Below are 27,477 nucleotides of genomic sequence, written 5' to 3'. Positions count from 1 at the left end.
GGCTGGAGGTCAAGGATAAGTCAAATAAGAGAAGAAGAGACCTCAGCCCCCCAACATTGTTCCCAATGTTATTCACACTCTTAGTAGACCCATTGACATGAATGGGCATGGTTCGGAGTCAGCTTTAGTTTTTATAAACTTACCTCGGCAAGCTCCAGAATCATTAGTCCCCTCTTAGAAGGGTGAGGAGGGGGAAGAGAGAAAGGATCCAGTAGTCCTGAGCCCCAGTCCCCTTTCACCCATCCTGGTCTGGAGCTGAGGGTAGAGCCCTGAGCCCTATTCAATAAGAGCTTTGGCTAACCCCCAATGCTGAGATTTGCTAGTTTTTCAGACTATCGAATTGTGTGTGTGTGGGCAGACTGCCCAACCCGTTCCCCTCCCCTTTCCATGTCTGCCTGGGCTCAGTGAGTGTACTCTACACACACACACACACACACACACACACACACACACACACCATTCAGAGCAACCCAACCTGTTTTTATGTAAATTTCCCAGGGTTGCCGCCCTCGCCTGGAAGGGGGCAGCAAAACTCTCTTGAAACGCTCAACTCACACCAAGGTGCTGGAGCTTCCCTTCCTGCTACCTGGGCCCAACTGCGGTTGGTTTTTTTCCGGGGTGGGTGGGTGGGCAGGGGGCTGCCGTGGTGGTCCAAGTGGAGGTACCCCAGCCACAAGGATGTATGAACCTGATCCAGAACTGCTGGAGGTGATCCAGGGTCCTTCTCCCCCTCCTGAGCTCTCCCCGGCCGCATTTATCAACGCAGTCCAGTATGCCAACGTGTTGGAGGGCAGGTTCAAGCAGCTTCAAGGTAGGCACTCTGGAGAATTGCGGGGAGGGGGGTGATCAGTAGAGATTTGGGGGGGCAAGCTCTCAGCCAGGAGTCTTCCCCCCACCACCCCAACCTGCAAGATCTCTCTGGCCTGACTTAAGCGGTGGCGGCAGGGACCCTAATCCGCACAGTGATGCCAGGAATTAGCTGAACGCACGCTGGATTTGCTTGGGGCAAACACAGCGACGTGGTTGAGATTCTTTGGGGCTGTGCCCAGCTGCCCCCTGCCAAAACTACCCTTCTTCCCCATTTTCCTGGAAGCTGAGGGCAGGAGACCTTGTCAAGAGGGAGAGGAGCCTTGACAGGCAGTCGTCCACAATACACACCGACAGACACAGCCTCTGTGACTCCAAGGACTGTTCTGTTTTACACCCTGCCCCTCTTTGGTGGGAAGTACTGTTCTAGGAATGCTCACCTTGACCCCAACTCTCCCTCCCCCTCAACACACAGAGTCACAATTTCTTTCATTTACTTATTTTTAAAAGGTTTGCACCCTGACTTTCAGTCAAAAGTTCTAAGTCGACTACCCATAATAAAAAAACAGAATAATTCAAAAACTTACATTACATTAAACTGTAATTTTAAAAAATCTCCAAATAGTGAAACTGCAGTAAAAACAGCAATAAAAAAGTAAAACAAATCCTCCTTGGGGGAGCCATAAAATGACCTCCTTTCGATACCAAAAAAGTAGGCAAAGTAAGTGCCAGCTGTGTGTCTCTGGGGAGAGTAGTCCACATAACTGAAAAAGTTATTGCCCACTGGGTAGGGCTGTTGTCCCACATTGTGCAGTCCCCCCCCCGTCACCCCCAGCCTATTTACCTTGCCAAGATTTCACCCCCAAATTTCTGAGGCAGCATCCACTACCACCGCATGATCTGGGCCCAAACTCTTTTTGGTGTTGGATTCCCCTGAAATGTTATCCACCCTCCTTCATTCTATGTGAGCAAAACAGGTCAGTGTTATTTTCACTCACTGCTTCGTTATCGCAGAGTACAAAGATGTGCTCTTGTGAACTTTGTCGCAAAATTAGACAAACTTAAGGGTCCTTTTTGCAGCAGCGGTTACTGACAGTAATACCACGTTACCAGCTATATACTGTGCTAATTCAACACCTGCGGTAGGAAAGAAAACCGGAGTTCTGATTAAGCCCAAATTGAATAGAATCAGATTTGCTGATCAATTCTCATTCAGCACTTTCCCCTGGCAGCCTCCCTTTGGAAGTCTTTTATGCTGAAGCCTGGTGGCTGACTGAGGTCATCAGCAGAGTATCCTGGGAGAGGGAAGTTGTCTCCCACTGGTTTCTGAATGTTGCCGTTTTCAGTGTCTAATATGGGCCATATTGAAGTGGTGGCTTATATCATGCTGGAGGATGACCTGGTGTACAAGTCCCTGACGGTATATGGCTAGTTTTATTAGAGCCTGAAATAGTGTTGCCTGATTGGAAATGGGGGACAGAACTGGTGTCAAGGATTGCTGTAGCATCTAGTAACTGAATTGCTGGTGGGAAGATGTTTTAGATTAAGGGGCTGCCGAAGGTCTCTGGTTCAGTCCCCAGCATCTTCAAGTAGGGCTGGGAGAGGCTCCCTGCCTGCGATCCTGGGGAGTTGCTGTCAAATACAAAACTAGATGAACTACTGGTCTGACTCATTAAAAGGCAGCTTCTAATGTTCCTGTTTAAATTGGCCATTTTCCTGAACTTTGATGACTGGAGTCTTGCATTTGTTTCGTTTTGGGGAAAGGTCATAGCTTTGCCTGCAGGTTAGGCGGAGGGAGATCACAGCCTGGAATTTATTTATTTGTTGCACTTATATCCCCTCCTTTTTGTCCAAGGAGCTCAAGGTGGCATGTGTGGTTTTCTCCCCTCCTCAGTCAATCCCCACAACAATCCTGTGCAGTAGGCTGGGAGCAAGTGACTGCCCCAAGGTCACCCAGTGAGCTTCCTGGCCGAGTGGGAATGTGACCCTGGTCTCCCAGTGCTCTAACCCACACATCTCACTGGCTCTCATTCTTGACTGCTACTCCTAGTCAGTGTAGAAATCACAGAGCCAGATGGACCAGTGATCTGACTTCTGTAAGGAATGTTCCTACATCCGCTCCCCACCTTTTGCACTGGGGAGAGACAAGGATTGTTGTCCAGGATGCTTAGATCACAGAATATACTTCTGTCTTAACAGCTGGAGGGGGTACTTTATCAGTCTCTAGGGTGAGGGGGTGATTGGGGGAGTATGCAGCAGCTTGCAGACAGCTGAGGCTTCTTGAAATGCTGTTCGGCTCAGGGTTAGCAAACAAGCCCTGCTCTGACACGTCCCGGTGACTCAGGCAGAAGGGCAGGCTGAGCCCTCCATTGCCTCTGCATGCACCGTGCATGCATGCATAATGTCTGTTGGGTCGAAGCACTGGAGCAGCACCTGCCTGGGCTGCAGGGCAAATGCCAGCTGCAGAGAAGATCGTTAAAAACAACCCAACCACACATGCCCACAACAGCAACAAACCCCAAACGCAGGACGACTGTGCAGGCCATGGGACTACAACTCCCATCATCCTGTGCTGAATGGGATTGATAGGACTTTTTGGCCTAGATGCATCTTGGCCAAAAGTGCACCTGGTTGGCAAAGGCTAGTGTGGCCCTAATTTGAGCCAGGACTCAGGGTACTTCCTTCTGCAGTGGCCAGGAGGTTTTGGCCCTGCAGGATGTGAGAGAAGAGCGCTGGAGAGAATGTACCAGTAGCAGTTTGGTACAGTGGTTAGAGTGTAGGACTGAGATCCTCAGCCATGAAACTCACTATCACTCAGTCTAACCGACCTCACAGAGTTGTTGTGAGTATACAGTGGGGAGAAGGAGAGCTGTGTGTGCCACCCTGTGCTCTTTAGCCAAAGGAGAGATGTAAATGTAATAAATAAATTACCCTCTAAAATAAAGGATAAGCCAAGGAGGGGTGGAGTGACTGAGGCCTGCCTGTGTCCTTTCCTTTCGGCTTCACTTTTCTTACCCTGGAGCCAAACACTTGCTGGGGTTGCTTTGCATTGCATGCAAACAAGGTGGACGGGCAAGAGGAGCTGGAGGCAGGACAGGTGGCGTCTCTCAGCCCAAGGTTAGGGTCCAGAAAGGTGATGTGCAGGCAGAAGCAAAAGCTCTTTCTCCCTTTTATAGGGTTAAAAATGCACCTCCTTTTCTAGTTGCTACAGCCCTCTTGGACTTGAGCTTTACAGGTCTGCATCAGCTGCTACTTCAAGGTGCTCACATTAGTGTTTAAAGCCCTAAATGACTTAGGCCCCAAATACCTGAAAGAGCACCTCTCCTTACACACCCTCCCAGGTGTCAAGATCAACAGAGGGGACCCTCTTGGTAGTTCCTTTTCCCACATAAGTTTAGGCCAGGCATCCCCAAACTCGACCCACCAGCTGTTTTGGGACTACAACTCCCAGCATCCCTAGCTAACGGGATCAGCAGTCAGGGATGATGGGAACTGTAGTCCCAAAACAGCTGGCGGGCCGAGTTTGGGGGTGCCTGGATTAGGGCATGGCCCGGGACAGGGCCTTCTCTGTGGTAGCCCCTAAGTTTTGGAACTCTCCCTGCAGAGGTATCTCTGGCTTATCCCCTATGCAGCTTTCAACAAATGCAGAAGACATCTCTTTACCCTGCCGTTTGACACCCAAGATGTGTGTTTTTCAGAGGCCCTTCTTCTCCCATTCACGTGAATGCTATTTGCTTTAACTGTTTTTATTCTTAAACTTTAAATCACTGTAACCTGCCATGGGACCTTCTGACAAAACACTGGCAGTACATTTAGTTGGTATTATTATTGTGAAAAATCAGAATACTATAGAGGACCCAGGTGTCCGGGCTACCACTTAATTTCTCTTCCTAACTATCTCTCTCCTGTGTACTAGTATAATTGCTTGTGAACTTCTACTAATCTTTTGTGTGTGTGTGTGTGTGCGCGCACACACACTGGGTGGAGTAGAAACAGGCAGGAGCTGCTTGTGTTTTTTGGTAGCAGGGCAAACATGATGGGAGGTTTAGCCCAAAATATCTGTAGGGCTTCAGCAAAGTAAATTGATATTATTGAGGGTTGGGGAGAGAAGAGGCTGAGAAAGAGTATATTACCTAAGGTTCCCTTCTTAGCTTAAGGCAAGGAGCAAGATTTGAACCAGTTCTGAACAGCAAAACAAAGTAGAACAGCAGAACGAGGCCTAGCTTGCTCAAAAGAAGTAGGGGGTGGGGAGTAAGAGGATTGGGGAGGGGGTTGTCTGGTGTATAAAGACTTGCAGAATATATCCTTTAGTGGCTCCTAAAAGTTAGCACCAAAGCCCTTCCAGATAAGTTAGTTAACGATTACTGGGAATGCTAAGATTGCAGGCCAAGAGATGTTAGCAACGTGGGCTGCCAACCAATTAACTTGTTTTTCTAGTTGATCTGATAATCAATGAATTGCTTAAAAGGCAGATAAAGTAAACCTGTGTATTACAAAATCATCAACAGATTCCTTATGGAGATATTGAAGGAACTGTGCAAGAAGTTACTTGGTTTATCAAACTAAATGGCCACACTATGAATATGTTCACATTACTGCCATAAAGCACAGTGAAGAAGTTGTGTGTGAGAGACACACATTCCCCCCCCCCACTTCATACTTCTTCCTTCCCCAGCTGTTCACATCAGCTCAGACTGGCCTCAATTCCTTTTCTGTTTGTGTACACATCAGGGAGTGAGGATGTATTTACCTTCTGCAAAGGTGTTCACACATTGGCTAGAGACAGAACAGTTTACAGACTGTGTGTGAAGCTGGTTTTAGAAACATCTCCTCAAACAGTAATATCTTATAGTTCTGTACAAGATACATATGCATTTTGGATAACATCATGTGAACCCAGATTAAAAACCCAGCACTGGAAATGCTGTGAGTTCACAATCAACAGAAATGTGTACAGTGGTGCCTCGCAAGATGAATGCCTCGCAAGACGAAAAACGCGCAAGACGAAAGGGGTTTTCGGTTTTTGCGTTGCTTCGCAAGACGATTTTCCCTATGGGCTTGCTTCGCAAGACGAAAACGTCTTGCAAGTTTGTTCGCTTTTTTCTTAAAGCCGCTTGAAGAGGTGCAGTTGCGATGGACCGTGCTTCGCAAGACGAGAAACATCGTAAGACGAAAAGACTCAGATTTCGTCTTGCGAGGCAGCACTGTACATGGCTTTTGCTAGAAGGAAATAACCGCAATTAACCCCCCCTTTTTTCCTTTGGCTTGTGATGTACCAGAACCAAAATAGCTTCAAAAAGTGTACCCTTCTCCAGACACACAGATTAAAATTCATGTAGCAATTAAACTGCCCCCTCCATTAATCAAGAAAAGCTTTTATAGCTAACCTGCTGGTTTAACCAATCGAAAAGCCTGCGGTTCTACTTTGTTTTTCATAGTGCAATCTTATAAATGCCTACTCAGATGTAAGCTCTATTTCCATCACAACTTGCATCCAGATAATGTGCATAGAATTGCAGTTCAAAACCTTTTCTTAAATTCTCATTGTGTGCATGTTTGTGTGTCATTCCTTTTCTTTAAAAAATATGTCCTCAATGCCATGTTTCCCCCCCCAAAAAAGTGATTATTTTTAATTCAGAGAATGAAATTAAGCTTTTAAATCCATGTAAGAGCTTGTTCTTACGAGTTGTGCGTTATTGATAGCTTGGCTCTTGTATTTTTATCACCTGCTTTCTACAACGTTGGGGCTTTCCTCCAGAGCTGGGATGGATAACCTCGTGTCCCCCAAGTTGTTGCTGGACTACAGCTCCCATCATCCCTGTCTGTTGACCATGCTGGATGAGGCTGATGGGAATTATAGCCCAACAATGGTCGAGAAGTACCAGGTTCCCCATCCCTGCTCTGGAGAAGGCAGGTTCTCTCCTTGACGAGACAGGCCACCCCACCCCCACCACACCCCATTTTCTATCTACAGAAAACTTTCCATAATGTAGGTTCATTCTGTGCTATCATGCAGATACAGGGCATTTTTAAAATATACACAGCGATGGTCACATGTGGTTGGTTCAGCAGAATAAATCCTTGCAGGACTTTTATCTCTTGTTCTGGATCACATAAGTCCTTGTTCAGATAGTCTGCAAACAGTATGGAAATTGCCAGTGCCAGCTCCAGGTTTATTGGGGGGTGGGGTGGCTTGAAGGGCTCCTTTAGTGGGCCCTCTCCTCCTTCCCGCCACCACTGCTTTCCATTTGTATACCCCCCCGGGGCCCAATCCTTAGCCACAGGTTGGATGCAAAGCAGATATTCTGTCACTGCTGTAAGTATCCAAATACAGGGACCAAATGAGTGGACTCAAGTGTGTGGTTCTTTCTGAAATGCCCATATCCCCAGGGATGTCAATAAGTGGGAGGAAAGGGAACATTTGATTGGCCCCTGCCCACTTTTATTTAAATGTGAACCACACATGGCCTGGGAGCTTGCTCTAGAGAAACTGCTATGACACCACAAGCAGTTCAATGCAAACAGGGCCCAAGGGAGGTCAACAGTGAGCAGGGAATCTCCTTTTTAAAAATGGAGGACACAGCTTGATGTGCATGCTACTAGGATTTGACCATCAAAGGCAGCCTATACACAAACAGAAATAAATACAAGTTGATGGATTGATCTTCTTCCTTGCATAGTGCAAAATGATGTCAAAAGCTTCAATCAGGTAAACTTAACCCAAGGGTAGGGAACCTGCAGTCCTCCAAATGTTGCTGTACTATAGCTCCCATTACCCTGTGTCGGTAGGGGCTGATTGGAGTTGTAGTTCAACATCTGGAGGGCTACAGGTTCCCCATTGCTGTCATACTTTTTTTTTTTTAATTCTAGCAGGCCTACCCAGACATATAGTTTCATTATGTATATTTGTTCTTAAAAGCTTTACTGATTTTATTCGTGTTTTTATTGATACTCATTTCATGTATGCTTGTTTTTTAAAAAAACTGTTTTGCACATTTCAGCTTTGTTTTGATCAATAGTTACGTGCACCACTTACAGAGCTTGGGGATTAAGGGATTTATTGGTCTTTCTGATTACACATTATCTGAGTCAAGCTGCATTGAATTCCATGGTTTACTTCATCTGAAGGGCCACAAGGTCTGCATCCCTGATATTAGCCAACAGAGCACACAGGAAACTGCCACTTGCTAGATCTGACTTTTTTTACCAGTATTGTCTACTCTGACCGGCAGTATCTGTCCAAGGTCTCAGGCTGAGAAACCTCCAACCCAACTGTTTTAACTGGAGGTGTCAGGGATTGAAACGGGGACCTTCAGCATGTAAAGTCTACAGTCCCCTCCTGCAAATAGAATTAGGTACATCTGTGGGGAGTTTCAGCCCAACATTGTCATTTAAAATAGCAGCATGCATTCCACTGATCCTCCACCATGTATCCCAGGTTGTTGGTTCTTCCATTCAAGATGCTCTCTTGGTTCCATTTTTCAATATTCTGCTGCTGTGAGTTTCCTCTTGGGCCGATGGAATGTTTTGCAGACGTTCTGTGACATCAGAAGCAGCTCAGCCAATGGCTGCTAGGGGCTTGCAGGCAAAAGGCAGATTTTGAGCGGGCCACAGAAGTAATGAGCTTCCTTACTGGGAAGGGGTTTGTATTGTAGAGAAGGAAGACTCTGGAAGCAGCCTGTTGTGTGGAGCCCTGAGACAGCTGGTTCTCATGAAGGCTGCAGTGAAGTCTCTCCTACTCTGAGCATCACATGCTTTATCTTGCAGATGAGCGAGAGGCCGTGCAGAAGAAAACCTTCACCAAATGGGTCAACTCTCACCTGGCTCGGGTCACGTGCCGGATCAGTGATTTGTACAGCGACTTGCGAGATGGGCGGATGTTGCTGCGCCTGCTGGAGGTGCTCTCAGGGGAGCAATTGGTGAGTGGTCAGAGCAGTAGCATCATGGGGCTGGGGGCTGGGGGCCAGCTTCCTAGAACTGGAGCAACACAGTGCACCAAAACCTCAAATTTGCAGTAAGAAAAATTAAGTGTCAATGTATTCATTAAAAAAAAATTATTTGGCAGGGTTCTTTTTAAAGATTGTGCTTCTCAAGGGCTTATTGATATATTTTCAAAGAACAAAAATTAAGCAGTAGTACAAAGTAGTAACATGCCAAATCCAATACTTTACATCTGTTCCTCCCCTTCGTTTCCTAAACTTTCTATCCACTCATCTATTTGCTGGCTTCCTCCTAGGAAAGGTGATAGGCAATAAATTCAGTATTGGTTAAAAAATAGAATTAGGGTTGGTCTTTTATTTTATTTTAAGGAAAGGCTTCTTCATGAAACATTCATGAAATTTAATGACTTAACCAGGAGAATATCAACACTTTTTCAAGCACGTTTTAAGTTAGAACAATAGGCTCGAAAATGTGTCATCTCCCCAGGGGATTGCCTGTCTTTTACTGACAGTGATTTTTTGTGTCAGTTGGCAGTAAGAATGCAAAGTGTTGATGCTCCTCATTCTCACAGCAGCCATTTTGCTGGTATTATCATGTTGTTTGGATGCCTGATTTTCATCTTCCAAAGCAACAACTCTATTCCGAACTTAAAAATGGAAAGTAATGCTTGGTGGTCAACAAAAGAGGTTTAAAGACTCCCTCAAGGCAAATCTGAAAAAAATGTAGTATAAACACTGACAATTGGGAAACACAGGCCTGCGAGCGCTCCAGTTGGAGAATAGCCTTTACCAAAGGTTTCATGGGCTTTGAAGATGCTCAAGACAAAAGGGAGAAACATGCTAAGAAGAAGGCACGTTTGGCAAACTCTCACCTTGAGCAAATCCTGTCCGGAAACTTATGTCCCCACTGTGGAAGGATGGGAGGGGATGGAATAGGGTTTTTCTTAACAACTCTCAGCACCCTTAACAAACTAACTCCCAGAAGCCATGGCTGTTTAAAGTGGTATCGCAATGCTTTAAAGGTATAGTGTGAATGTGGCCTAACTAAAATGTTTATCTTGCAAGAAGGCTAGTGTGGTCTGTACTTTTCCTAAAATACACCTCACTTGCTACTGATGCTGTCTGACATCTTATGGGCACCCAGCCTAATGGAATTTTGATATAAATTAGTTATTTCTGCACCGATTCATCAACACAATATGAAAAATCATTGTCACCATTATTATTCCTACCAGTATGAGAACGTCTGTTTTTGAGTCTGTTTTCCCCATTATTTTTTTAATTGTGTAAAACTTGACATGGGGTCATCATTTTGTACAGTGGTACCTCGCAAGACGAATGCCTCGCAAGACGGAAAACTCGCAAGAAGAAAGAGTTTTCCGTTTTTCGAGGTGCTTCGCCAGACGAATTTCCCTATGGGCTTGCTTCGCAAGAAGAGGTCCTGGACCTCTTCTGAAGGCCGGCGGGGGGCAAAAGTCTTTGCTCTCCCCCGCCTGCCTTCCCAGGATAGCGGAGAAGCGCAGCACGTTTCTCCGCTATCCCGGACTGCTTTTGAAGGCAGGCGGGGGGAGCAAAGAGTCCAGGACCTCTTCTGATGGCCGGCGGGGGGCGAACGGCTTTGCTCCTGACCGCCAGCATTTTAACAGCGCCCCGGGACAGAGGAGACTTCTCCGCTGTCCCGGGGCGATCTTAAAATGCTGGCGGGCAGCAGCAAAGCCCTCCTGTCCCCGGAGCTTGCGGGGCGGGAGGTGGGGAGAAGGGCTTTTCTTCCCACCGCCAGCCTTCAGAACAGCCTTCTGAAGGCTGGCGGTGGGAAGAAAAGCCCTTGTCCCCCCCCCCCAGCCTTCAGAAGAGGTTGGGGGACAGACTGTCCCCGGACCTGGTCTGAAGGCGGTTTCCATAGGAACGCATTGATTGATTTTCAATGCATTCCTATGGGAAACCGTGCTTCGCAAGACAAAAAACTCGCAAGAAGAAAAAACTCGCGAAACGAATTAATTTCGTCTTGCGAGGTACCACTGTACTTAGAGGCTCCTCCTATTCTGAGGCCTCAACTGTAATTTTGTGTTTGTGTGTACAAATCTAGCTGAGAGAAGATTTATGCTTTAATAGAAATGAATATAGCAGCCTCCAGCTGTGCTGGTATGCATCAAACAAACTGAATCATAGAATCATAGAGTTGGAAGAGACCACAAGGGCCATCGAGTCCAACCCCCTGCCAAGCAGGAAACACCATCAGAGCACTCCTGACATATGGTTGTCAAGCCTCTGCTTAAAGACCTCCAAAGAAGGAGACTCCACCACACTCCTTGGCAGCAATTTCCACTGTCGAACAGCTCTTACTGTCAGGAAGTTCTTCCTAATGTTTAGGTGGAATCTTCTTTCTTGTAGTTTGGATCCATTGCTCCGTGTCCGCTTCTCTGGAGCAGCAGAAAACAACCTTTCTCCCTCCTCTATGTGACATCCTTTTATATATTTGAACATGGCTATCATATCACCCCTTAACCTCCTCTTCTCCAGGCTAAACATGCCCAGCTCCCTTAGCCGTTCCTCATAAGGCATCGTTTCCAGGCCTTTGACCATTTTGGTTGCCCTCCTCTGGACACGTTCCAGTTTGTCAGTGTCCTTCTTGAACTGTGGTGCCCAGAACTGGACACAGTACTCCAGGTGAGGTCTGACCAGAGCAGAATACAGTGGCACTATTACTTCCCTTGATCTAGATGCTATACTCCTATTGATGCAGCCCAGAATTGCATTGGCTTCTTTAGCTGCCGCGTCACACTGTTGGCTTATGTCAAGTTTGTGGTCAACTGGATAAATAATTTTGCAGAATGCCTTGGCGTTTCCTCAAATACAGTTAATTATTGGAAAACTCAGTTCAGGTGTATTATACAGATTCATAGCCCCCAAAAACTTTCATTTCCTAAATGCCGACTCATGGAAATGCTTTGCTCAAGACACCCATTACTGACGAAGACCTTAAACCATGTGTCTACAATGCGCACACACAAAGTGGTGAACTACAATGACATCACCCAGTGGTTGTGACTGTGCATGCCCACAGGTGTGGCAAATTATTTGTGCTGCACCGTCTCAGAGAAATGTATTATTTTGTTGAATTAATAGGGGATCCTTTGAATGGCTTGCTGTATGGGAACAAATCTTGCCAAACTGTTGGGACAAAGCCTAGTGATGACTGGTTCCCATGTTTCTGCCACGTCTCCTTAAACCTCTCCAGGCTAGGCCAACCTCAGCCCCCACCCACCCCTGAATAGAGAGCCAAGCACCTGTTCCCAGAATTCCACGCTTTGCCTCCCTTGCAGCCAAAAGGAAAACAGCCTGTTCGCAGCCTAAGCGAGGCAGTTTTTCCGGTTTCCAAGCAGCCTGGCAGCTAGACTGTCTCTGCTTGGCAGCTTGGCAGGTGCTTCTGTTATGGCTGCTGAATTCCCTGGGTAGTATTAGCAGAGAGACACTGAAGCATGCTAGAAGATGCTGGAGATCTGAGGGATTATGGGAACTGAGCAGGTTTAACCAAGGTTTTGAAGGGCCACAGCTCAGTGGTAGAGCAACTGCTTTCTAAGCAAATAGGCCCTGGTTCAGTTCCGTGAATCTCCAGGTATGGCTAGAAAGGACTTGGGGAGTCTGCTGCCAGCACTGGACCCTCCAAGGAGCTCATGGTGGTGTACATGGTTCTCTTCCTTCCCATTTTATCCTCACAACAACCCTGTGAGCTGGCTTAGGCTAAGAGACTGTGACTGGCCCAAGGTCAGCCAATGAGCTTCATGGCTGAGTAGGAATTTGAACCTTGGTCTCTCCCAGGTCCTAGTCCGGTGCTCTAACCACTACACCACTCTGAATGGATAGTGGTGGCACTGAGTATCCTGAAAGTGAAATGCTTAGTTTGCTGCAGCGGGCGAGAGGACGGTGACCTAACGGTACCTGAGAGGCTACAGGAGAGATGAGAAGGTGTTGGGACTCCCAATTCCCATCAGCCCCAGCTGTCAGCACTTTGGCCAGTGGTCAGGGAGTTGTAGTCCAGTAAGTAACCTCCGTAGGGCCCAGTGGGTTCCCCATCCCTTGGCACCAATCGTGTTTGGAAAGATTTCAACATCAGTAGAAGACCAATGAATGCATTTTAGTCCATGAAAGGCATAATCCTGATCTAATCAGAAAGAAATCAGCAGTGCATTACATCCACAAATGACCCTTGGGGAAGGGAGAAATAGAAGGGGCGCGAGATAAAAAGCAAAGTTCTTAAATGGCATCAGTGGGTGACTTAAGAACCTCCCTTTCATGTCCCAACCTCCGCTCCTCTTCCCATCCTCAAGGCCTGCGCTGTCATTTTCTCCCCTCAAACTCCACCCGCCCAAGCAACAGCCTGTTTAAGGGCAGGAGGTTTTTTTTTTTAAAGGAGAGGACATTCTTCTCATAGGTAGGGCACTTTCTCTGCCCCTCCTTCAGGGGTTTTGAACCTCAGCGACTCCTCGGGCAACTCTTGTCTGGGAATGTCGTGTAGGAAGGCAGCTCCGGTGCCAGTCCAACCGGCTCCCTGGCAGGTGCAACCCTGGTGTCTTCGCGCCAGGTATACTCAGAAGCAGGCGGCAGAGCATGCTGGGAGGGGTGGTGGTGGAAGCACCTGACTGGGTTGCAAGGAACAATTAGGACTTTCCAAGAGGAGGCGGCTGCAGTGGGTTGGTACATGCCAGCAGCATCCTGGCTAAGGGAGGTGCACCTTCTCTTGCACACACAGTCGCTAGCTAAGTATTTTAAAGTATCCTTTTTGCCCCACCTTCCATTACAGGATTGCAAAATATGTGGTAAAGAGTAAAGTAGAATGAAAACAGTCAAATAGATAAAAGTGGCAGATCAAATAATAAGTGAGCTACTAAAAGCTGGTTGGTTTTTTCTTGTTTTTTAATAAAGCAGTAGGTTAAAAAAACAAACAAACTGGCATCTAAAACATCTCACATGTGATGCCTAATGACTCATAGAACTGTAGAGTTGGAAGGGACCCTGCGGATCATCTAGTCCAGCGGTCAGCAACCTTTTTCAGCTGTGGGCCGATCCACCGTCACTCAGACCATGTGGTGAGCCGGACTATATTTTGGAAAAAAATATGAACGAATTCCTATGCCCCACAAGTAACCCAGAGATGCATTTTAAATAAAAGGACACATTCTACTCATGTAAAAACATGCTGATTCCCAGATCGTCCGCGGGCCGGATTGAGAAGGCAATTGGGCCACATCCGGCCCTTGGGCCTTACTTTGCCTCCCCCTGATTTAGTCCAACCCCCTGCAATGCAGGAATATAAAGCTGTCCTAAACAGGGATCAAACCTGCAACCTTGACACAAGCTATCCCAGCTGGCATGAGCTAATGAATATGAAAGAAAGACAGGTCTCTGTGACTGACTGGGTGGCCTTGGCCTTATTTATTTTATCCGTTGCATTTATATTCCGCCTTTTGCTCCAGGGAGCTCAAGGCAATGTGTGTGGTTCTCCTCATTTCATCCCCACACCAACCCTGAAAGTTAGTTGAGGATGAGAGGCAATGATTGTCACAAGGTCACCAAATGAGTTCTGTGGCTGAGCATGGATTTGTTCCCTACTCTCCTAAACCATAGCCCAACACTCTAACCTCCGACACCACCACTGGCTGAGCACCTGCTCTGCATGCAAAAGCTCCTTGGCTCCATCCCTGGCATCTCTAGGTAGCACTGGGAAAGACCTTAGGAACATAGGAAGCTGCCTTATACTGAGTCTGACTGGTGATCTTTATAGCGCAGCATTGTCCACACTGACTGGCAGCAGCTCTCCTGAGTTCTCTGGCAGCCCATCCTCACAGACCTACAATTGCCAGAGTGGTTTAACAATCAATCCCTCGTTCCAGGGAACTTAGGGAATTGTAGCTCCGTGCTGGGAATAGGGGCCTCCTGGCAACTCTCTGTACCTTTAACAAACTACAGCTACCAGAATTCTGTGGGGGAAGCCACAACTATTTAAAGTGATGGTGTGCTGCTTTAAATGTTTGGTGTGAGTGTGGTCTTGCATCCTTGGGATTAGAAACGGCAGGTGTGCTTGGTGGCAGAGGAAAAGCACTCTGCACCAGCTCATGGGTACTACACTCATCCCCTGGCAGAGTTACTGGCTAAAATTAAGGCCTATTTCTCTCTTTCTCCTCTCACCCTGCTTTTGTTAGCCGAAGCCGACTAAGGGCCGGATGCGCATACACTGCCTGGAGAACGTGGACAAGGCCCTCCAGTTCTTAAAGGAGCAGCGCGTCCACCTGGAGAACATGGGCTCACACGATATTGTTGACGGCAACCACCGATTGACCCTGGGCCTCATATGGACCATCATTCTCCGCTTCCAGGTACAACCTGAGCCATGCCTTTTCCCCTTTCCCTCCCCCTTAAGGAACTTGCCTTGATTTCCCCTTGACTGGCTCCCCGAAATGTCAGCCTCAAGAAGGACCCCTCTCTCCTGCTGTCCATTCCCTGCATCTGATATTTAGAGTGGTAGCTCTGGTTACAAACTTAATTCATTCCGGAGGTCCGTTCTTAACCTGAAACTATTCTTAACCTGAGGTACCACTTTAGCTAATGGGGCCTCTCGCTGCGCCGCCGGTGTGCAATTTCTGTTCTCATCCTGAGGTAAAGTTCTTAACCTGAGGTACTACTTCCGGGTTAGCGGAGTCTGTAACCCGAAGTGTTTGTAACCTGAGGTGTTTGTAACCCGAGATAACACTGTATACGCATTCTGTCTCCAATAGTGAAAGGAGAACTGAGATATTGTTATTCTGTCTTCTTTTGCAGATCCAGGATATCAGTGTGGAGACAGAAGATAACAAGGAGAAGAAATCCGCCAAGGATGCCTTGCTGCTTTGGTGTCAGATGAAAACAGCTGGGTAAGGGAATAAGTGGGGGACTGTGAGCCAGGGGTTTCCCCTTCCCTGTTTGGGCTTGAGGTTAGGAGCTGGCTGCCTCTGAGGCTAAATCCAGCTCAGCTAGATGTGACACAAGCAAGGTTTAATATTACTACACTTGGATGTTTCAAGAAGCCAGAAGCGGAAATATGCATTTCAGTTGTAGTGACCTGTCTCGAATGTTCAAGGGAGGGCTAGGTTCAAGAATACAAAACAAAGCAAAATAAATAAGCCTATTCCCTGCCCCCCGCTGTGTGTTTACAGGTACCCAAATGTGAATGTCCACAACTTCACCACCAGCTGGAGGGATGGCCTGGCTTTCAACGCAATTGTCCACAAACACAGGTCAGTGAAGGTTGGTTGGGGCCTGTCATGGCTTTGTAGCAGCTTGCTCCATCTTGTATGCTTCGGGGGAGGGTAAGGCTATCAGTGGCTACCAACCACAATGGGTATGTTCCAGCTCCGTTGTTGGAGGCAATACGCCTCTGAATACTAGTCCCTGGGAATCACAAGTGAGGAGAGTGCTGCTGCACTCAGGTCCTGCTTGTGGGCCCCTGTGAGAACAGGGTCCTGCACTAGATGGGCCACTGGCCTTGTCATGAAGTAGTGATTCTGCGAGCAAATATCGCTGATGTAGCAGGCTGTTCTTATGTTCTTATGCTTGCTTTGGTGTCCTCATCAGGCCAGACCTGATAGACATCGACACCCTGAAGAAATGCAACGCACACTACAACCTCCAGAATGCCTTCAACATTGCCGAAAAGGAACTGGGCCTCACCAAGCTTTTAGACCCTGAAGGTGAGCTCAGCAGGGAGGGCACCTGGATCTCTGTTCCTGTTTGTCTCTGTTGGCTTGGCCACATGTTTGTTTGTTTTAAAAAATCACACGAAAAAATCAAACCTCCTAAGTGGTTTTCAATAATAATAATAAAAAAGAATTTACCTTAAAGTTATCAGTAAAAGTGAAAATTAAAAGCAGATTTTAAAACAGTCAAAATGGAATTTAAACCAGCAGTTTAAATAGCTTACAACACATGTCAGCTTGTACATGTCAATGGGCAGGGAGTTCCAGAGTGTAGAAACTGCCACAGTCTAAAATTGGTTCCTTACTAGTGCAAAATGAACTTGTAGAAGTGCTAGTTTTGCAGAGGAAAGTGAATGAGTGGGTGCATACAAGGTAAACTGGTCTGAAGGGCTTTATATACTAACAGTTGCACCTTGAGCTTGGACCAGCAAAAAATCAGCAGTGAGTACAGATTTCTGAGCTGGAGTGTTATACAGTGGTGCCTCGCAAGACGAAATTAATTCGTTCCGCAAGTTTTTTCTTCTTGCGAGTTTTTCGTCTTGCGAAGCACGGTTTCCCATAGGAATGCATTGAAAATCAATTAATGCGTTCCTATGGAGACCGCTCGCCAGGCTGGCGGTGCGGAGAAGGGCTTTTCTCCCCACCGCAAACCTTCAGGACAGGTACGGGAACAGAGGGGAAGGCGCGCAGCGCTTCTCCTCTGTTTCCGGGGCTTGCGGTGGGAGGAGGGTTTTTCCTCCCCATCGCCAACATTCAGAACAGCATTCTGAATGTTGGCGGTGGGAAGGAAAACCCTCCTCCCACCGCAAGTCTTCAGGACAGCCATCTGAAGGCTGGCACGGGGAGAAGGTCTCTCCGCCCCACCGCCAGCCTTCGGAGGAGCCTTCCGAAGCCTGGCGGCGGGAGGAGGTCTCTCCGCCCCACCGCCAGCCTTCGGAGGAGCCTTCCGAAGCCTGGCGGCGGGAGGAGGTCTCTCCGCCCCACCGCCAGCCTTCGGAGGAGGTCCGAGGACAGTGGGGAAGACGCGCTGCGCTTCCCCGCTGTCCCGGAGATTTCCCTATGGGCTTTCGTCTTGCGAAGGAAGCCCATAGGGAAATTCGTTTTGCGAAGCGCCTCCAAAACGGAAAACCCTTTCATCTAGTGGGTTTTTTGTCTTGCAAGGCGTTCGTCTTGCGGGGCACCACTGTATGCTGACTGGATATCATGCCTGTCCACACTAGCATTCTTCGCTAACTGCAGTTTTCAGGCAGAGCGCAGAGGAAGCCCCACAGAGAGAACATTGCAGTAATCCAGTATCGAAGTTATCAGTGGCTGCACTACTGCGATCAAGCTTTCCTGGTCCAGGAATTAGTCTCAGCTGCCATGCCAGCCAACCATTGTAAAAGGCACCTCTAGCCTCCGAGGCTCCCTGGGCCTCCAGTGACACTGAACAAACTAAAATGATGGCGGTGATCATCAGGAAAAATAGCCGTTCTTTGTCCTGTTTCTCTTGCTCCTCTTTATTCTTCCACTTCTCCCTAGATGTGAACGTGGACCAGCCTGATGAGAAGTCCATCATCACCTATGTGGCCACTTACTACCACTACTTCTCCAAGATGAAAGCCTTAGCTGTGGAAGGGAAACGGATTGGGAAGGTACCATGAAGAGGGCTGTGGTGGGAGCTGGGGAGCGCTGGGAGCCGAAATGAACTTGGATTCCAATGCCACCGAGATTGCAGGAAGAAGGGCAGGCATTTGAGGAGATGGGTGATATATTTTGCTGGGACAACCTGTGTGCCTGGGACAACCTCAGTTGGTTAGGGTGTGGTGCTGATAACCCCAAGGTTGCAGGTTTGACACCTATACGGTACAGCTTCATATTCCTGCTTTGCAAGGGGTGGAACTAGATGCTCCTCAGGTTCCCTTCCAACTCTAAAATTCTATTATTCTTAAGTGCAGAAAAAGCTCAGTCTTCACCAAACTCGTTCTCAGGGTGGGGTGAGTGGGTGGGAAACAATGCAGAATATTAAAAGGATGTTTTAGGTGCTTTTAAAAGCACAACTCCAGATCTTACACCAGGAATGTCTATTCTGTGTCCCTCCAGATGTTGTTGGACCTGCAGCCAATGGTCAGGGATGGTGGAAGTGTAGTCTAGCAATATCTAGAAGGACACACAGTCCCACATCTCTGGTCTCCTTCCCTACCCTGCCATGTGGTTTGCTCTGTCTCAAAAGTCAGCTCTGCCATCTATCCAGGGCAGGACTGGACCACAGCTGAGCTATAACGAGCCGAGTTATAGCAAGATTAGATTGTTTTATCCATTTTGGGACTGTTTGGAGCAGCTGGTCTGCAAGAGAGCCTGGTTTAGATCAGATTGGATTATGTAATCTCACTTTTCTGGCCCAAAGACTCCCAAAGTGGATTATAAAATTTAAAAAGAATGAAACAAATCGGAAAGCCAAACAGCACCAGGTCTGGGCATGCTCGAACGTTCACCCTTGCCCATATTCTCCCTCAAGAAAGGCTGGGTAAGAGAAGGCAGCATTAGTCACTGTTTCCTAAAGGTGCTTGTAGCACCCAGAGGTGACGTAACCAAAAACTGCCGGCACTTCAGATTGGGCCAGGATGCAAATTAGGCAGCCATTGCAGGTGAGGCAAGTGTAGACCAACATGCTTCGAGGAAGGGGTGCGGGTCTTTTGGCCATCAGCCCCTTCCCAGGGTGTCTGAGTGATGCAGGTTCCCGCAACAGGTCCTGGACCATGCCATCGAGGCCGACAAGCTGATAGAGAAGTACGAGACGCTGGCCTCTGACCTTCTGCAATGGATTGAGCAGACCATCTTGACACTGAATGACCGGAAGCTGGCCAACTGTCTGAGTGGAGTGCAGAACCAGCTGCAGGCCTTCAACACCTACCGCACTGTGGAGAAACCCCCCAAGTAAGTTCTGGCCTTTGTGGACCTGGCGGTGAGGAAGGAGGAAGATGTTCAGTGGGGTCATGGTAAATCAGAGGTAGGGAGCCTCAGGCACAGGGGGACAGATGTAGTCCTCCAGGCTCTCAGAACTCTTCCCAGGTCACACCCTAGTGGGGGGAATATATAAAAATATAAAAAAATTGTCCAGTAGCACCTTAGAGACCAACTAAGTTTGTTCTTGGTATAAGCGTGCACTCACACAACAGCTTATACCAAGAACAAACTTAGTTGGTCTCTAAGGTGCCATTGGACAATTTTTAAATATATTTTGACTGTGTCAGACCAACACGTCTACCTACCTGAATCTAGAACCCCAGTAGGGGGAGTTGTTGGATGCTGAAGAGGCAACGGGATTTAGTGAGCAAGGAGAGCCTGTGACAAGGTGTAGTTCAGACTCAGAGGCTGAAGTAGAGGAGGGGCAGGAAACAAGGGGCTGCAGAATAATCCCAGGAGTCTGTCTCTCCGACTGCAACAAGCTCCCCTCCCTCCCCCCATCTCCAAGGACACGCAGGATGATGCATACAGCAGAACAGAGATTACAGGTTCCCAGATGCAGTTTGAGACTGCTTGGGAAACATCCAGCAGAGGAGGATTCTTAGAGGGGGTTGAAGGCGGGGGCTGTCAGTCCTGGCAACTGCTGTATAGGGGCAAGATTTGCTGGGTAGTGTTGCTGAGTTGAATGCTGTTTCTTTGGATAAAGAGTTAACTTCTCTGACAAACTGCTTCTTGGTTGCTGACCTGCATCCTTCTCAAGTGCATTTTGCCTGGGTGCAATATGTCCTTGAGTTGGGGTAATATTACTTGCTTGTCTTAATGGAGGAAGGAGGAGTGTGTGTGTGTGTAGAAACCTGTGACTCGTCTGTGGCTTTGCAAACTCTACAAAGGCAGGAGTCGCACCTGCTGCTCCACCCATGGCCCCACCTTCCACTGGCATGTGGGCCCTGGAAGCCTGCCAAGGAGGGAAGGTGGCCCTTGGGGCTGCAAAAGGCTCCTGTGGCTAATGATTGAAGTGCAAGAGCTCATCATGGCAGCCACACTAGCCACACCCACAAGAAGAGCCCAAAGTGCAGGCAGACACACACACACACACACACACACACACAAGCACAAGCTTCCATCCCGCAAGGGCTGCAATTTACAGCACAGTGCCCAATTTGTTAGGATTAGCTGGCAGTCATAGAACAGAATAAGTAAAAATCATTGAACATTAACAAAAGATTTTTAGCCAGGTGAAATACTACCTTTAGCTTCTAATTAGGAAAGCAAACAATCTTTCAAAAAAGCGTTGCCGCCTTTTCAACTGCTAGCCTGAAATAGCAATGCCATCAAAGGAAGGGGGGTACAATATCCTGCCTCTGCTTGATTATATTTCCTCATTCTCTACCTTTATCTATGCCAGGGGTGGGGGACCAGTGGGCCAGATCAGAAGCCAGCCAATCCTTTGCATTTCACAGGAGATAATTGATCTCACCCTAAAGCTGCGGGCCTTACATTTGGTGCCAAATTTAAATAAAATGCAAAGGAACAGGGCACACTCTTAAACCATGAACTCCCAGTTGCTCCTGGGCAACCCCAGCTTTACCTGTCTCTCATCAAGTGCCCAATGGCATCAGGTGAGTGACAGGTGGTGTGTGGCTGGCCAAGAACTGTCTCATGGGCCAGATGGGGTGATCTGGTGGGCCTAAATTGGACCATGGGTTGGAGGTTCCCTGTTGTTGCTCTGTACTATCACAAACAAACTTGAAAGACCCAGGCACTTGCCTGAAGAAGGAAGTTCCATCAATTACTGTGGTGCTCCAGCAGATGGTGGCATCACTTCAGCTCTAAATAAAGTCCCAGAGCTGCCCTGCCCTGCATAGGCCCTCCACCACAGTGCTGGAAAACATGCACTATTGTTGTCGGCGCTGGAAGAATGTGTGTCCGTCTTCTGTAGGGATGTTGGGAGGCAGTGATTTCCATCACGTGTTCACCGCAATCAGTGCTGTTGCTGTTCTGTTGCAGTTCGGCTTCTGTTAAAACCTACACTGTTCATCTCACTATTTGCTAAGGCCGAAGCTAACATAATTGATTGCATGATTAATTTCGGGGGAAGGGAAACGTCAAAAACAATGCAGAAAATAGTGTAATGTAACATTTGCAGACTAAGAAAACAATCATAGCAAATGCCATTTGTGTGTGTTTTCCATATAAATTGTTGAAATTTCTGCTCCAATTTCCCGTGGAATTCTCTGACTTACAAAGTCTCCTGAAATTTCCTGCATGCTCTTAACAGTGAAAAAGGGGCCTCATGCAAAGTAGTTTTGAAATGTGCATTCTTGCTCCTAAACCTGGCTTGCTGTTCTCCTTTCTCCCTCTGCCCACCTCCTCTGCATGCATTATCCTACTCCCAGGTTCACTGAGAAAGGGAATCTTGAAGTTCTGCTTTTCACCATCCAGAGCAAGATGAGAGCCAATAACCAAAAGGTTTACACGCCACGAGAGGGGAGGCTCATCTCTGACATCAACAAGGTGAGTGCCATGGACTGGCTGGACGAAGAGGTGGGAGGCTCCAGCCAGGGAACCCCCAAGGGAAACCCTAGAGGAGGAAGGCTCAGAGCCAAGGGATTGGTGGTGGAACACTGGGGGTCAGAGAGCCACTGATACTACTGAACTTGATGGCCCAGCTGGGCTGTTAGGGTACAAGGCAACTTTCTGGGTCCCTGTGCTGACTGGTCGGGGGTTGGGCCTGGGACATTCTGCATGCATAGTATGTGCTCTAAGTTGTGCTCCCACCACTGGAACTTAGCACACTGCCTTAGACTGAGTCCGGCAACTTGTTCATATTGCCAGAATTATTGACACTGGGCTCCACCGCTGAACTTCCTCTGCAGAACTGTGGGGTGGAAGGGTGGTGTACTTAGGACCTGTCCGTTTGCCCAAGGAAGCACACTTGAGAGTATATTTTGTTGGTGTTCCTGGGTAGCTGAGGCCTAGTGCATACCAATCTGCAGATGTTAAATATGTGTGTTGTATTTGGTGCATCTGTGTCTGAATCTACTAGAACCACCTTGATTTTAAAGAAATACAGGCTGGAAACACATTATACGATGAAGCAAACAAATAGTTATGTCCAGGTTCAGCTGGTATTTGTCGATTCCAAATAGAAGCTGTCAGCTAACAATGATTAATGATTAATAGGCAAGCCCATTCATTTGGGCAATTTCCTGGAATCTGGATTTAATTTTAATCAAGGATCAGCTCATGAACTCATTTCCAGTTGAGCACTGCAATAATAATTAGAATAATAATGGGGGGCATTGCCTCTGAGCATGTGCAGAATGCCTTGAAAATTCTGCAGCCAAAGCTTCAAAGCAAACTGAAACCCTTCTCCTTTTAAAGAAATTAAAACACTTGTTTTGGAAATGTTTGTCTCCATGATTTCCTTCCTCCTCCACAGGGCTGGGAGCGGCTAGAGAAAGCAGAGCATGAGAGAGAGCTGGCGCTGCGCAATGAGCTGATTCGGCAGGAGAAGCTGGAGCAGCTGGCAGCACGCTTCGACCGCAAGGCAGCCATGCGCGAGACCTGGCTGAGTGAGAACCAGCGCCTCGTCTCCCAGGTCAGTGAAAGGAGGAGGAGGAGGAGCATTTAGGTTGTGTCTAGGGGCAGATCCACACCATACATTTAAAGCACATCCAATGCACATTTAAAGCATATGATGTCCCCCAAAGAATCTTGGGAACTGCATTCAGCTTCATTGGGACCTTTGAAGGTGACTTGGAAACTACAGTTAATCCGGAATACGGCTGCCAGACTGGTGACTGGGAGCAGCTTCCCAGACCCAGCTAAAGGATTTTACATTGGCTCCCAGTAGATTCTGAGCACAATTCAAAGTGTTGGTGTTGACCTTTAAAGCCCTTTGGTTCTGCATACCTGAAGGAGCGTCTCCACCCCCATTGTTCAGCCCGGCCTCCGAGGGCCTACTGGCAGTTCCCTCACTGTGAGAAGTGAAGCTACAGGGAACCAGGCAGAGGCACCTGCCCTGTAGAATGCCCTCCCATCAGATGTTAAGGAGATAAACAACTATCTTCTGACTTTTGGAAGACATCTGAAGGCAGCCCTGTATAGGGAAGTTTAAAATGTCTGATGTTTTAGTGTGATATTATATATTATATTATATTATATTATATTATATTATATTATATTATATTATATTATATTATATTATTTATTATATTATATTATATATTATATTATATTATATTATATTATATTATATTATATTATATTATATTATATTATATTATTATAGTTTACTACTAATAATAATAATCAGAGGGAAAACTTACTCTATTCACTTTCTCCATGCCATGCATTGAGGAGAATCGCTCCATTCCTTTGATCATTTTGGTGGCACTTTTCTGAACCTGGTGTATCTTTCTCTCTGTCTGATCTGGGAGAGCGGGAGGGACGGACAACTTTACCCCAGCATCCTGAAGAATGAGATTCTTTCTCTCCTGCTCTGCAACCTGCAGGATAACTTTGGCTTGGACATTTCGGCGGTAGAGGCCGCAGTGCGGAAACATGAAGCCATCGAGACGGACATCGTGGCATATAGTGAGCGTGTGGCAGCCGTGAATGCGGTGGCAGCTGAGCTGGAGGCGGAGGGGTACCATGACATCAAGCGGGTGTTGGCGCGCAAGAACAACGTGGCGAGGCTCTGGGACTACTTGCGCGAGCTGGTGGCTGCCCGCCGGGAGCGCCTGATGCTCCATTTCGAGCTGCAGAAGATGTTCCAGGACTTGGCCTACCTCATGGATTGGCTGGAAGAGATGAAGGTAGCTGGCGAGGCTGTGGTGTGCAAGAGGGGTGATGCTTGAGAGTGCATTTCCTGCATTGGAGGGGTGTATGTGTTGGACTATGCCACCTTTAAGGTCATGTCCAGTGCTATGGATTGCATCAGAATAGGGGAAGAGGCCATAGCTTCATGGGAGACCACCTGCCCTGTACACAGAGGATCCCAGCTTCAACCCCCAGCATCTCCAGGTAGGGCTAGGAGAGAAGTCTGCCTGAAACCCTGGAGAGTTGCTGCCAGTCAGTGTATACAACACATAGCTAGATGGACCAATGGGTCTGATTTGGTGTGAAGCAGCTTCCAGGGTTCCTATTGCTACCAGATGCAGAAACCCCTGAAGCCAACAGGAGTGTTGCATTTGGGCCCTGTCCAGGGCAGTGTAGTAAATTGTCCTGGAGTCAATGACTGCTGAGGTCCTTTCCAATTCTGATAGTATGAATTCTCAGGTTATTATTTATTTCAATTGGCCGAGAAAGAGAAGTGAGGGAGCTTCATGTTTAGAGACTCACCTGCCCTGGAAGACCCTGGTGGGGAGAGGGAAGGGCAGCTTTGCCTAGGAACCCCCTTCGTCTTTTCTATTGTGTCCCCAGGCAGGGTGGTTGAGATGAGGCCAGGCGTCAGGTCTCCCTCATCCTGTGCTGCCTTTCCTCACAGGGCCGCCTTCAGTCTCAGGACTTCGGGAAACACCTGCATGGCGTGGAGGACCTGCTGCAGATCCACTCTCTGGTGGAGGCCGACATCTCCGTCCAGGCCGAACGGGTGAAAGCCATCAGTGCTGCTGCCCAGCGCTTTGCCACCCCTGGGGAAGGTGAGAGCCTCAGGAGCTTGAAAAGGAAGTATGGATGGAGGGAGGGGGAAGAGAGTGGGAGTGCCCTTGGCTCCCCATTTCAAAACCTTATCTCCCAACTTTCTCCTCTTTCCTATCTGTCTTGCTATTCCACAGTAGTTGTAGGATTCTCTGTGCAACATGGGATTTGCTAAAATGATCAGTGTGACTCCACTGCAAATTATCATTCCTTTCTTGTGGGTAAAATGGTAGGTGTAGGGAGCAGGTTGAAGTCCAAGGAGGGAGCGTCAATCTCTGCTGCTGATTTTGCGAAAGTTGACAGGAATGCGGCTCCTCACTTCGGTTTTCCTGCCTGCAGCTTACAAGCCCTGTGACCCCCACCTTGTCCAAGAGCGCGTGGCAACACTGGACCGGTGCTATCGGGAGCTGGTGGCATTGGCAGCGCAAAGGCGTGCCAAACTGGAAGAGTCGCGCCGCCTTTGGAAGTTCTTCTGGGACATGGGCGAGGAGGAGGCCTGGATCCGGGAGCAGAGCCAGATCCTGTCATCGGGCGACTTCGGCAAGGACCTGACGAGTGTGTTGCGCCTGACCAGCAAGCATAACGCCTTCCGCGATGAGATGAGCGGCCGTGCTGGCCCGCTGCAGCAGAGCATAGCCGAAGGCCGCCAGCTGGTTGCCGAGGGCCACTTTGGGGCTGCCGAGGTGGCCGAACGGATCCGGGAAATCGAGGAGCAGTGGGATCAGCTGGAGGCGCTGTCCCGAGAGCGGGAGCAGCGCCTTCTCCAGGCCTCCAATCTCTACCAGTTCCAGGCGGACGCCAACGACATGGAGGCCTGGTTGCTGGATGCGCTGCGCTTGGTGTCCAGCTCTGAGGTGGGCCATGATGAGTACTCCACCCAGAGCCTGGTGAAGAAGCACAAGGATGTGGAGGAGGAGATCCACAACCACCGCCCTGCCCTCGACGCCCTCCACGAGCAGGCCCGGAGCCTGCCCCCTGCCTTTGCCCATGCCCCTGAGGTGGACGGGCGGCTCCCTGCACTGGAGCAGCGCTACGAGGAACTGGTTGCGCTCGCCGAGCATCGCAAGCAAGCCCTGCAGGACGCTCTCAACCTTTACAAGATGTTCAGCGAGGCAGATGCGTGTGGGCTCTGGATTGGGGAGAGGGAGTACTGGATCGAAACGATGGATGTCCCTGAGAAGTTGGAAGACCTTGAAGTGGTTCAGCAAAGGTGAGTAGGTTCAACCAGCAGCTACCTTGTTCCCCCTTCTAGCCCAGGAGTGGAGGGTCGGTGGGTTCTTCAAAGTAAATACTTCATACTGTTTGCAGTTAAACTCTGGCAGGCCTAGGGAACATCCAGTCCGTGGATTTAAGTAGACCCAGCACGAGTCCTCGTTTGGCCCATGAGGCCCATTCCACAAATCACAGCCATCTGTGTGACACCTGACATCATACATGACATCACAGTACTATATGACACCACAGCATTACGTATTATGTCATATGTGACTCCATTCGTTTTAAGCACTGTTACACCATTTTAGCAGACACTGAGAATCCTGAGGACCGTAGTTTGTTAAGGGTGCCAACCTCACAGAGTTCCCAGCATCCTTAACTGACTATGTTTCCCAGGATTCCCCCATGATGGTTAAAATGCTAAAAGTAGTGCTTTAAACGTATTGTGTGGTCGTGAGAGAGTGGAGACCCATGTTCAGAGCCCTCCTTGTCCCTGAATCTTATTGGGTGACCTTGCGCCAGGTTGCTCGTGTCTCCTGGGCTAACCCACCTCGAAGGGTTGTTGTCAGGATAAAATGGGTGTGGTCGCCATGTACTCTGCCTTGACCTTCCTTAGGTGGAGCTGGGAGGGGGGAGAAGATGAAATATAAATGCAGTTAATTAATAAATTAATTAATTCAATCTCTCGCCCACTTCTCGTTCGGTCCTTGTTGTCTCAGGTTTGAGACTCTGGAGCCAGAGATGAATAACCTGGCCTCCCGCATTGCAGCAGTGAATGAGATTGCGAGCCGGCTTCTGGGAACTGACCACAGGAACAAGGACAGCATCCAGGCCACTCAGGAACAGCTCAATGCCAGGTGGGGAATCTACAAGTGTGTGTGTGTGTGTGTGTGTGTGTGCGCGCGCACGCGTGTACAGGAAGATGGTGCAATGGTTTGAGTGATTGACAAGCCTGACCCAAGAAATCTGAAAGATCACCTCCTTCCATACAGACCTTCTCAGGTGTTAAGATTGGCAGAGAGGGCCCTCAGAAGTGTGGTTTGTGTATGTGACGGCTCCCAAACTAGAATTCCTTTACTGCAGAGCTGTATCTGGCACCTTCATTGTATAGTTCTTGTCATATGCTCCTTACCTGAGATTTTATAGGGACGTGGGTTGCACTGTGGTCTAAACCACTGAGCCTCCTGCACTTGCTG

At 48.2% G+C, this 27,477-nt stretch overlaps 1 protein-coding gene across 4 annotated transcripts in view; it reads left to right on the top strand.

Moving 5' to 3' along the window:
* Positions 1–27,477, top strand: part of SPTBN2 (spectrin beta, non-erythrocytic 2) — a 99,995-nt gene that overhangs the window by 49,816 nt on the left and 22,702 nt on the right. For 2 of the 4 annotated variants that reach the window (XM_053369560.1, XM_053369561.1), the window contains 13 exons: positions 8,575–8,726; positions 14,948–15,121; positions 15,564–15,655; positions 15,938–16,018; positions 16,356–16,471; positions 17,999–18,111; positions 19,206–19,393; positions 21,820–21,937; positions 22,866–23,024; positions 23,941–24,243; positions 24,915–25,068; positions 25,406–26,276; positions 27,001–27,138. In XM_053369560.1, the coding sequence (XP_053225535.1) occupies positions 8,575–8,726; positions 14,948–15,121; positions 15,564–15,655; positions 15,938–16,018; positions 16,356–16,471; positions 17,999–18,111; positions 19,206–19,393; positions 21,820–21,937; positions 22,866–23,024; positions 23,941–24,243; positions 24,915–25,068; positions 25,406–26,276; positions 27,001–27,138 (2,659 nt within the window). Of the gene's footprint in view, positions 1–639; positions 812–8,574; positions 8,727–14,947; positions 15,122–15,563; positions 15,656–15,937; positions 16,019–16,355; positions 16,472–17,998; positions 18,112–19,205; positions 19,394–21,819; positions 21,938–22,865; positions 23,025–23,940; positions 24,244–24,914; positions 25,069–25,405; positions 26,277–27,000; positions 27,139–27,477 lie in introns of those variants that run through there. The other 2 variants (XM_053369563.1, XM_053369562.1) reach the window with 2 other exon arrangements.

Source organism: Podarcis raffonei, chromosome 16 (assembly GCF_027172205.1).
Source record: "Podarcis raffonei isolate rPodRaf1 chromosome 16, rPodRaf1.pri, whole genome shotgun sequence".
NCBI classification, from domain to species: Eukaryota; Metazoa; Chordata; class Lepidosauria; order Squamata; family Lacertidae; genus Podarcis; species Podarcis raffonei.
The sequence above is the reverse complement of the archived record's forward strand: the minus strand, read 5'-3'. Positions and strand labels throughout refer to the sequence as shown.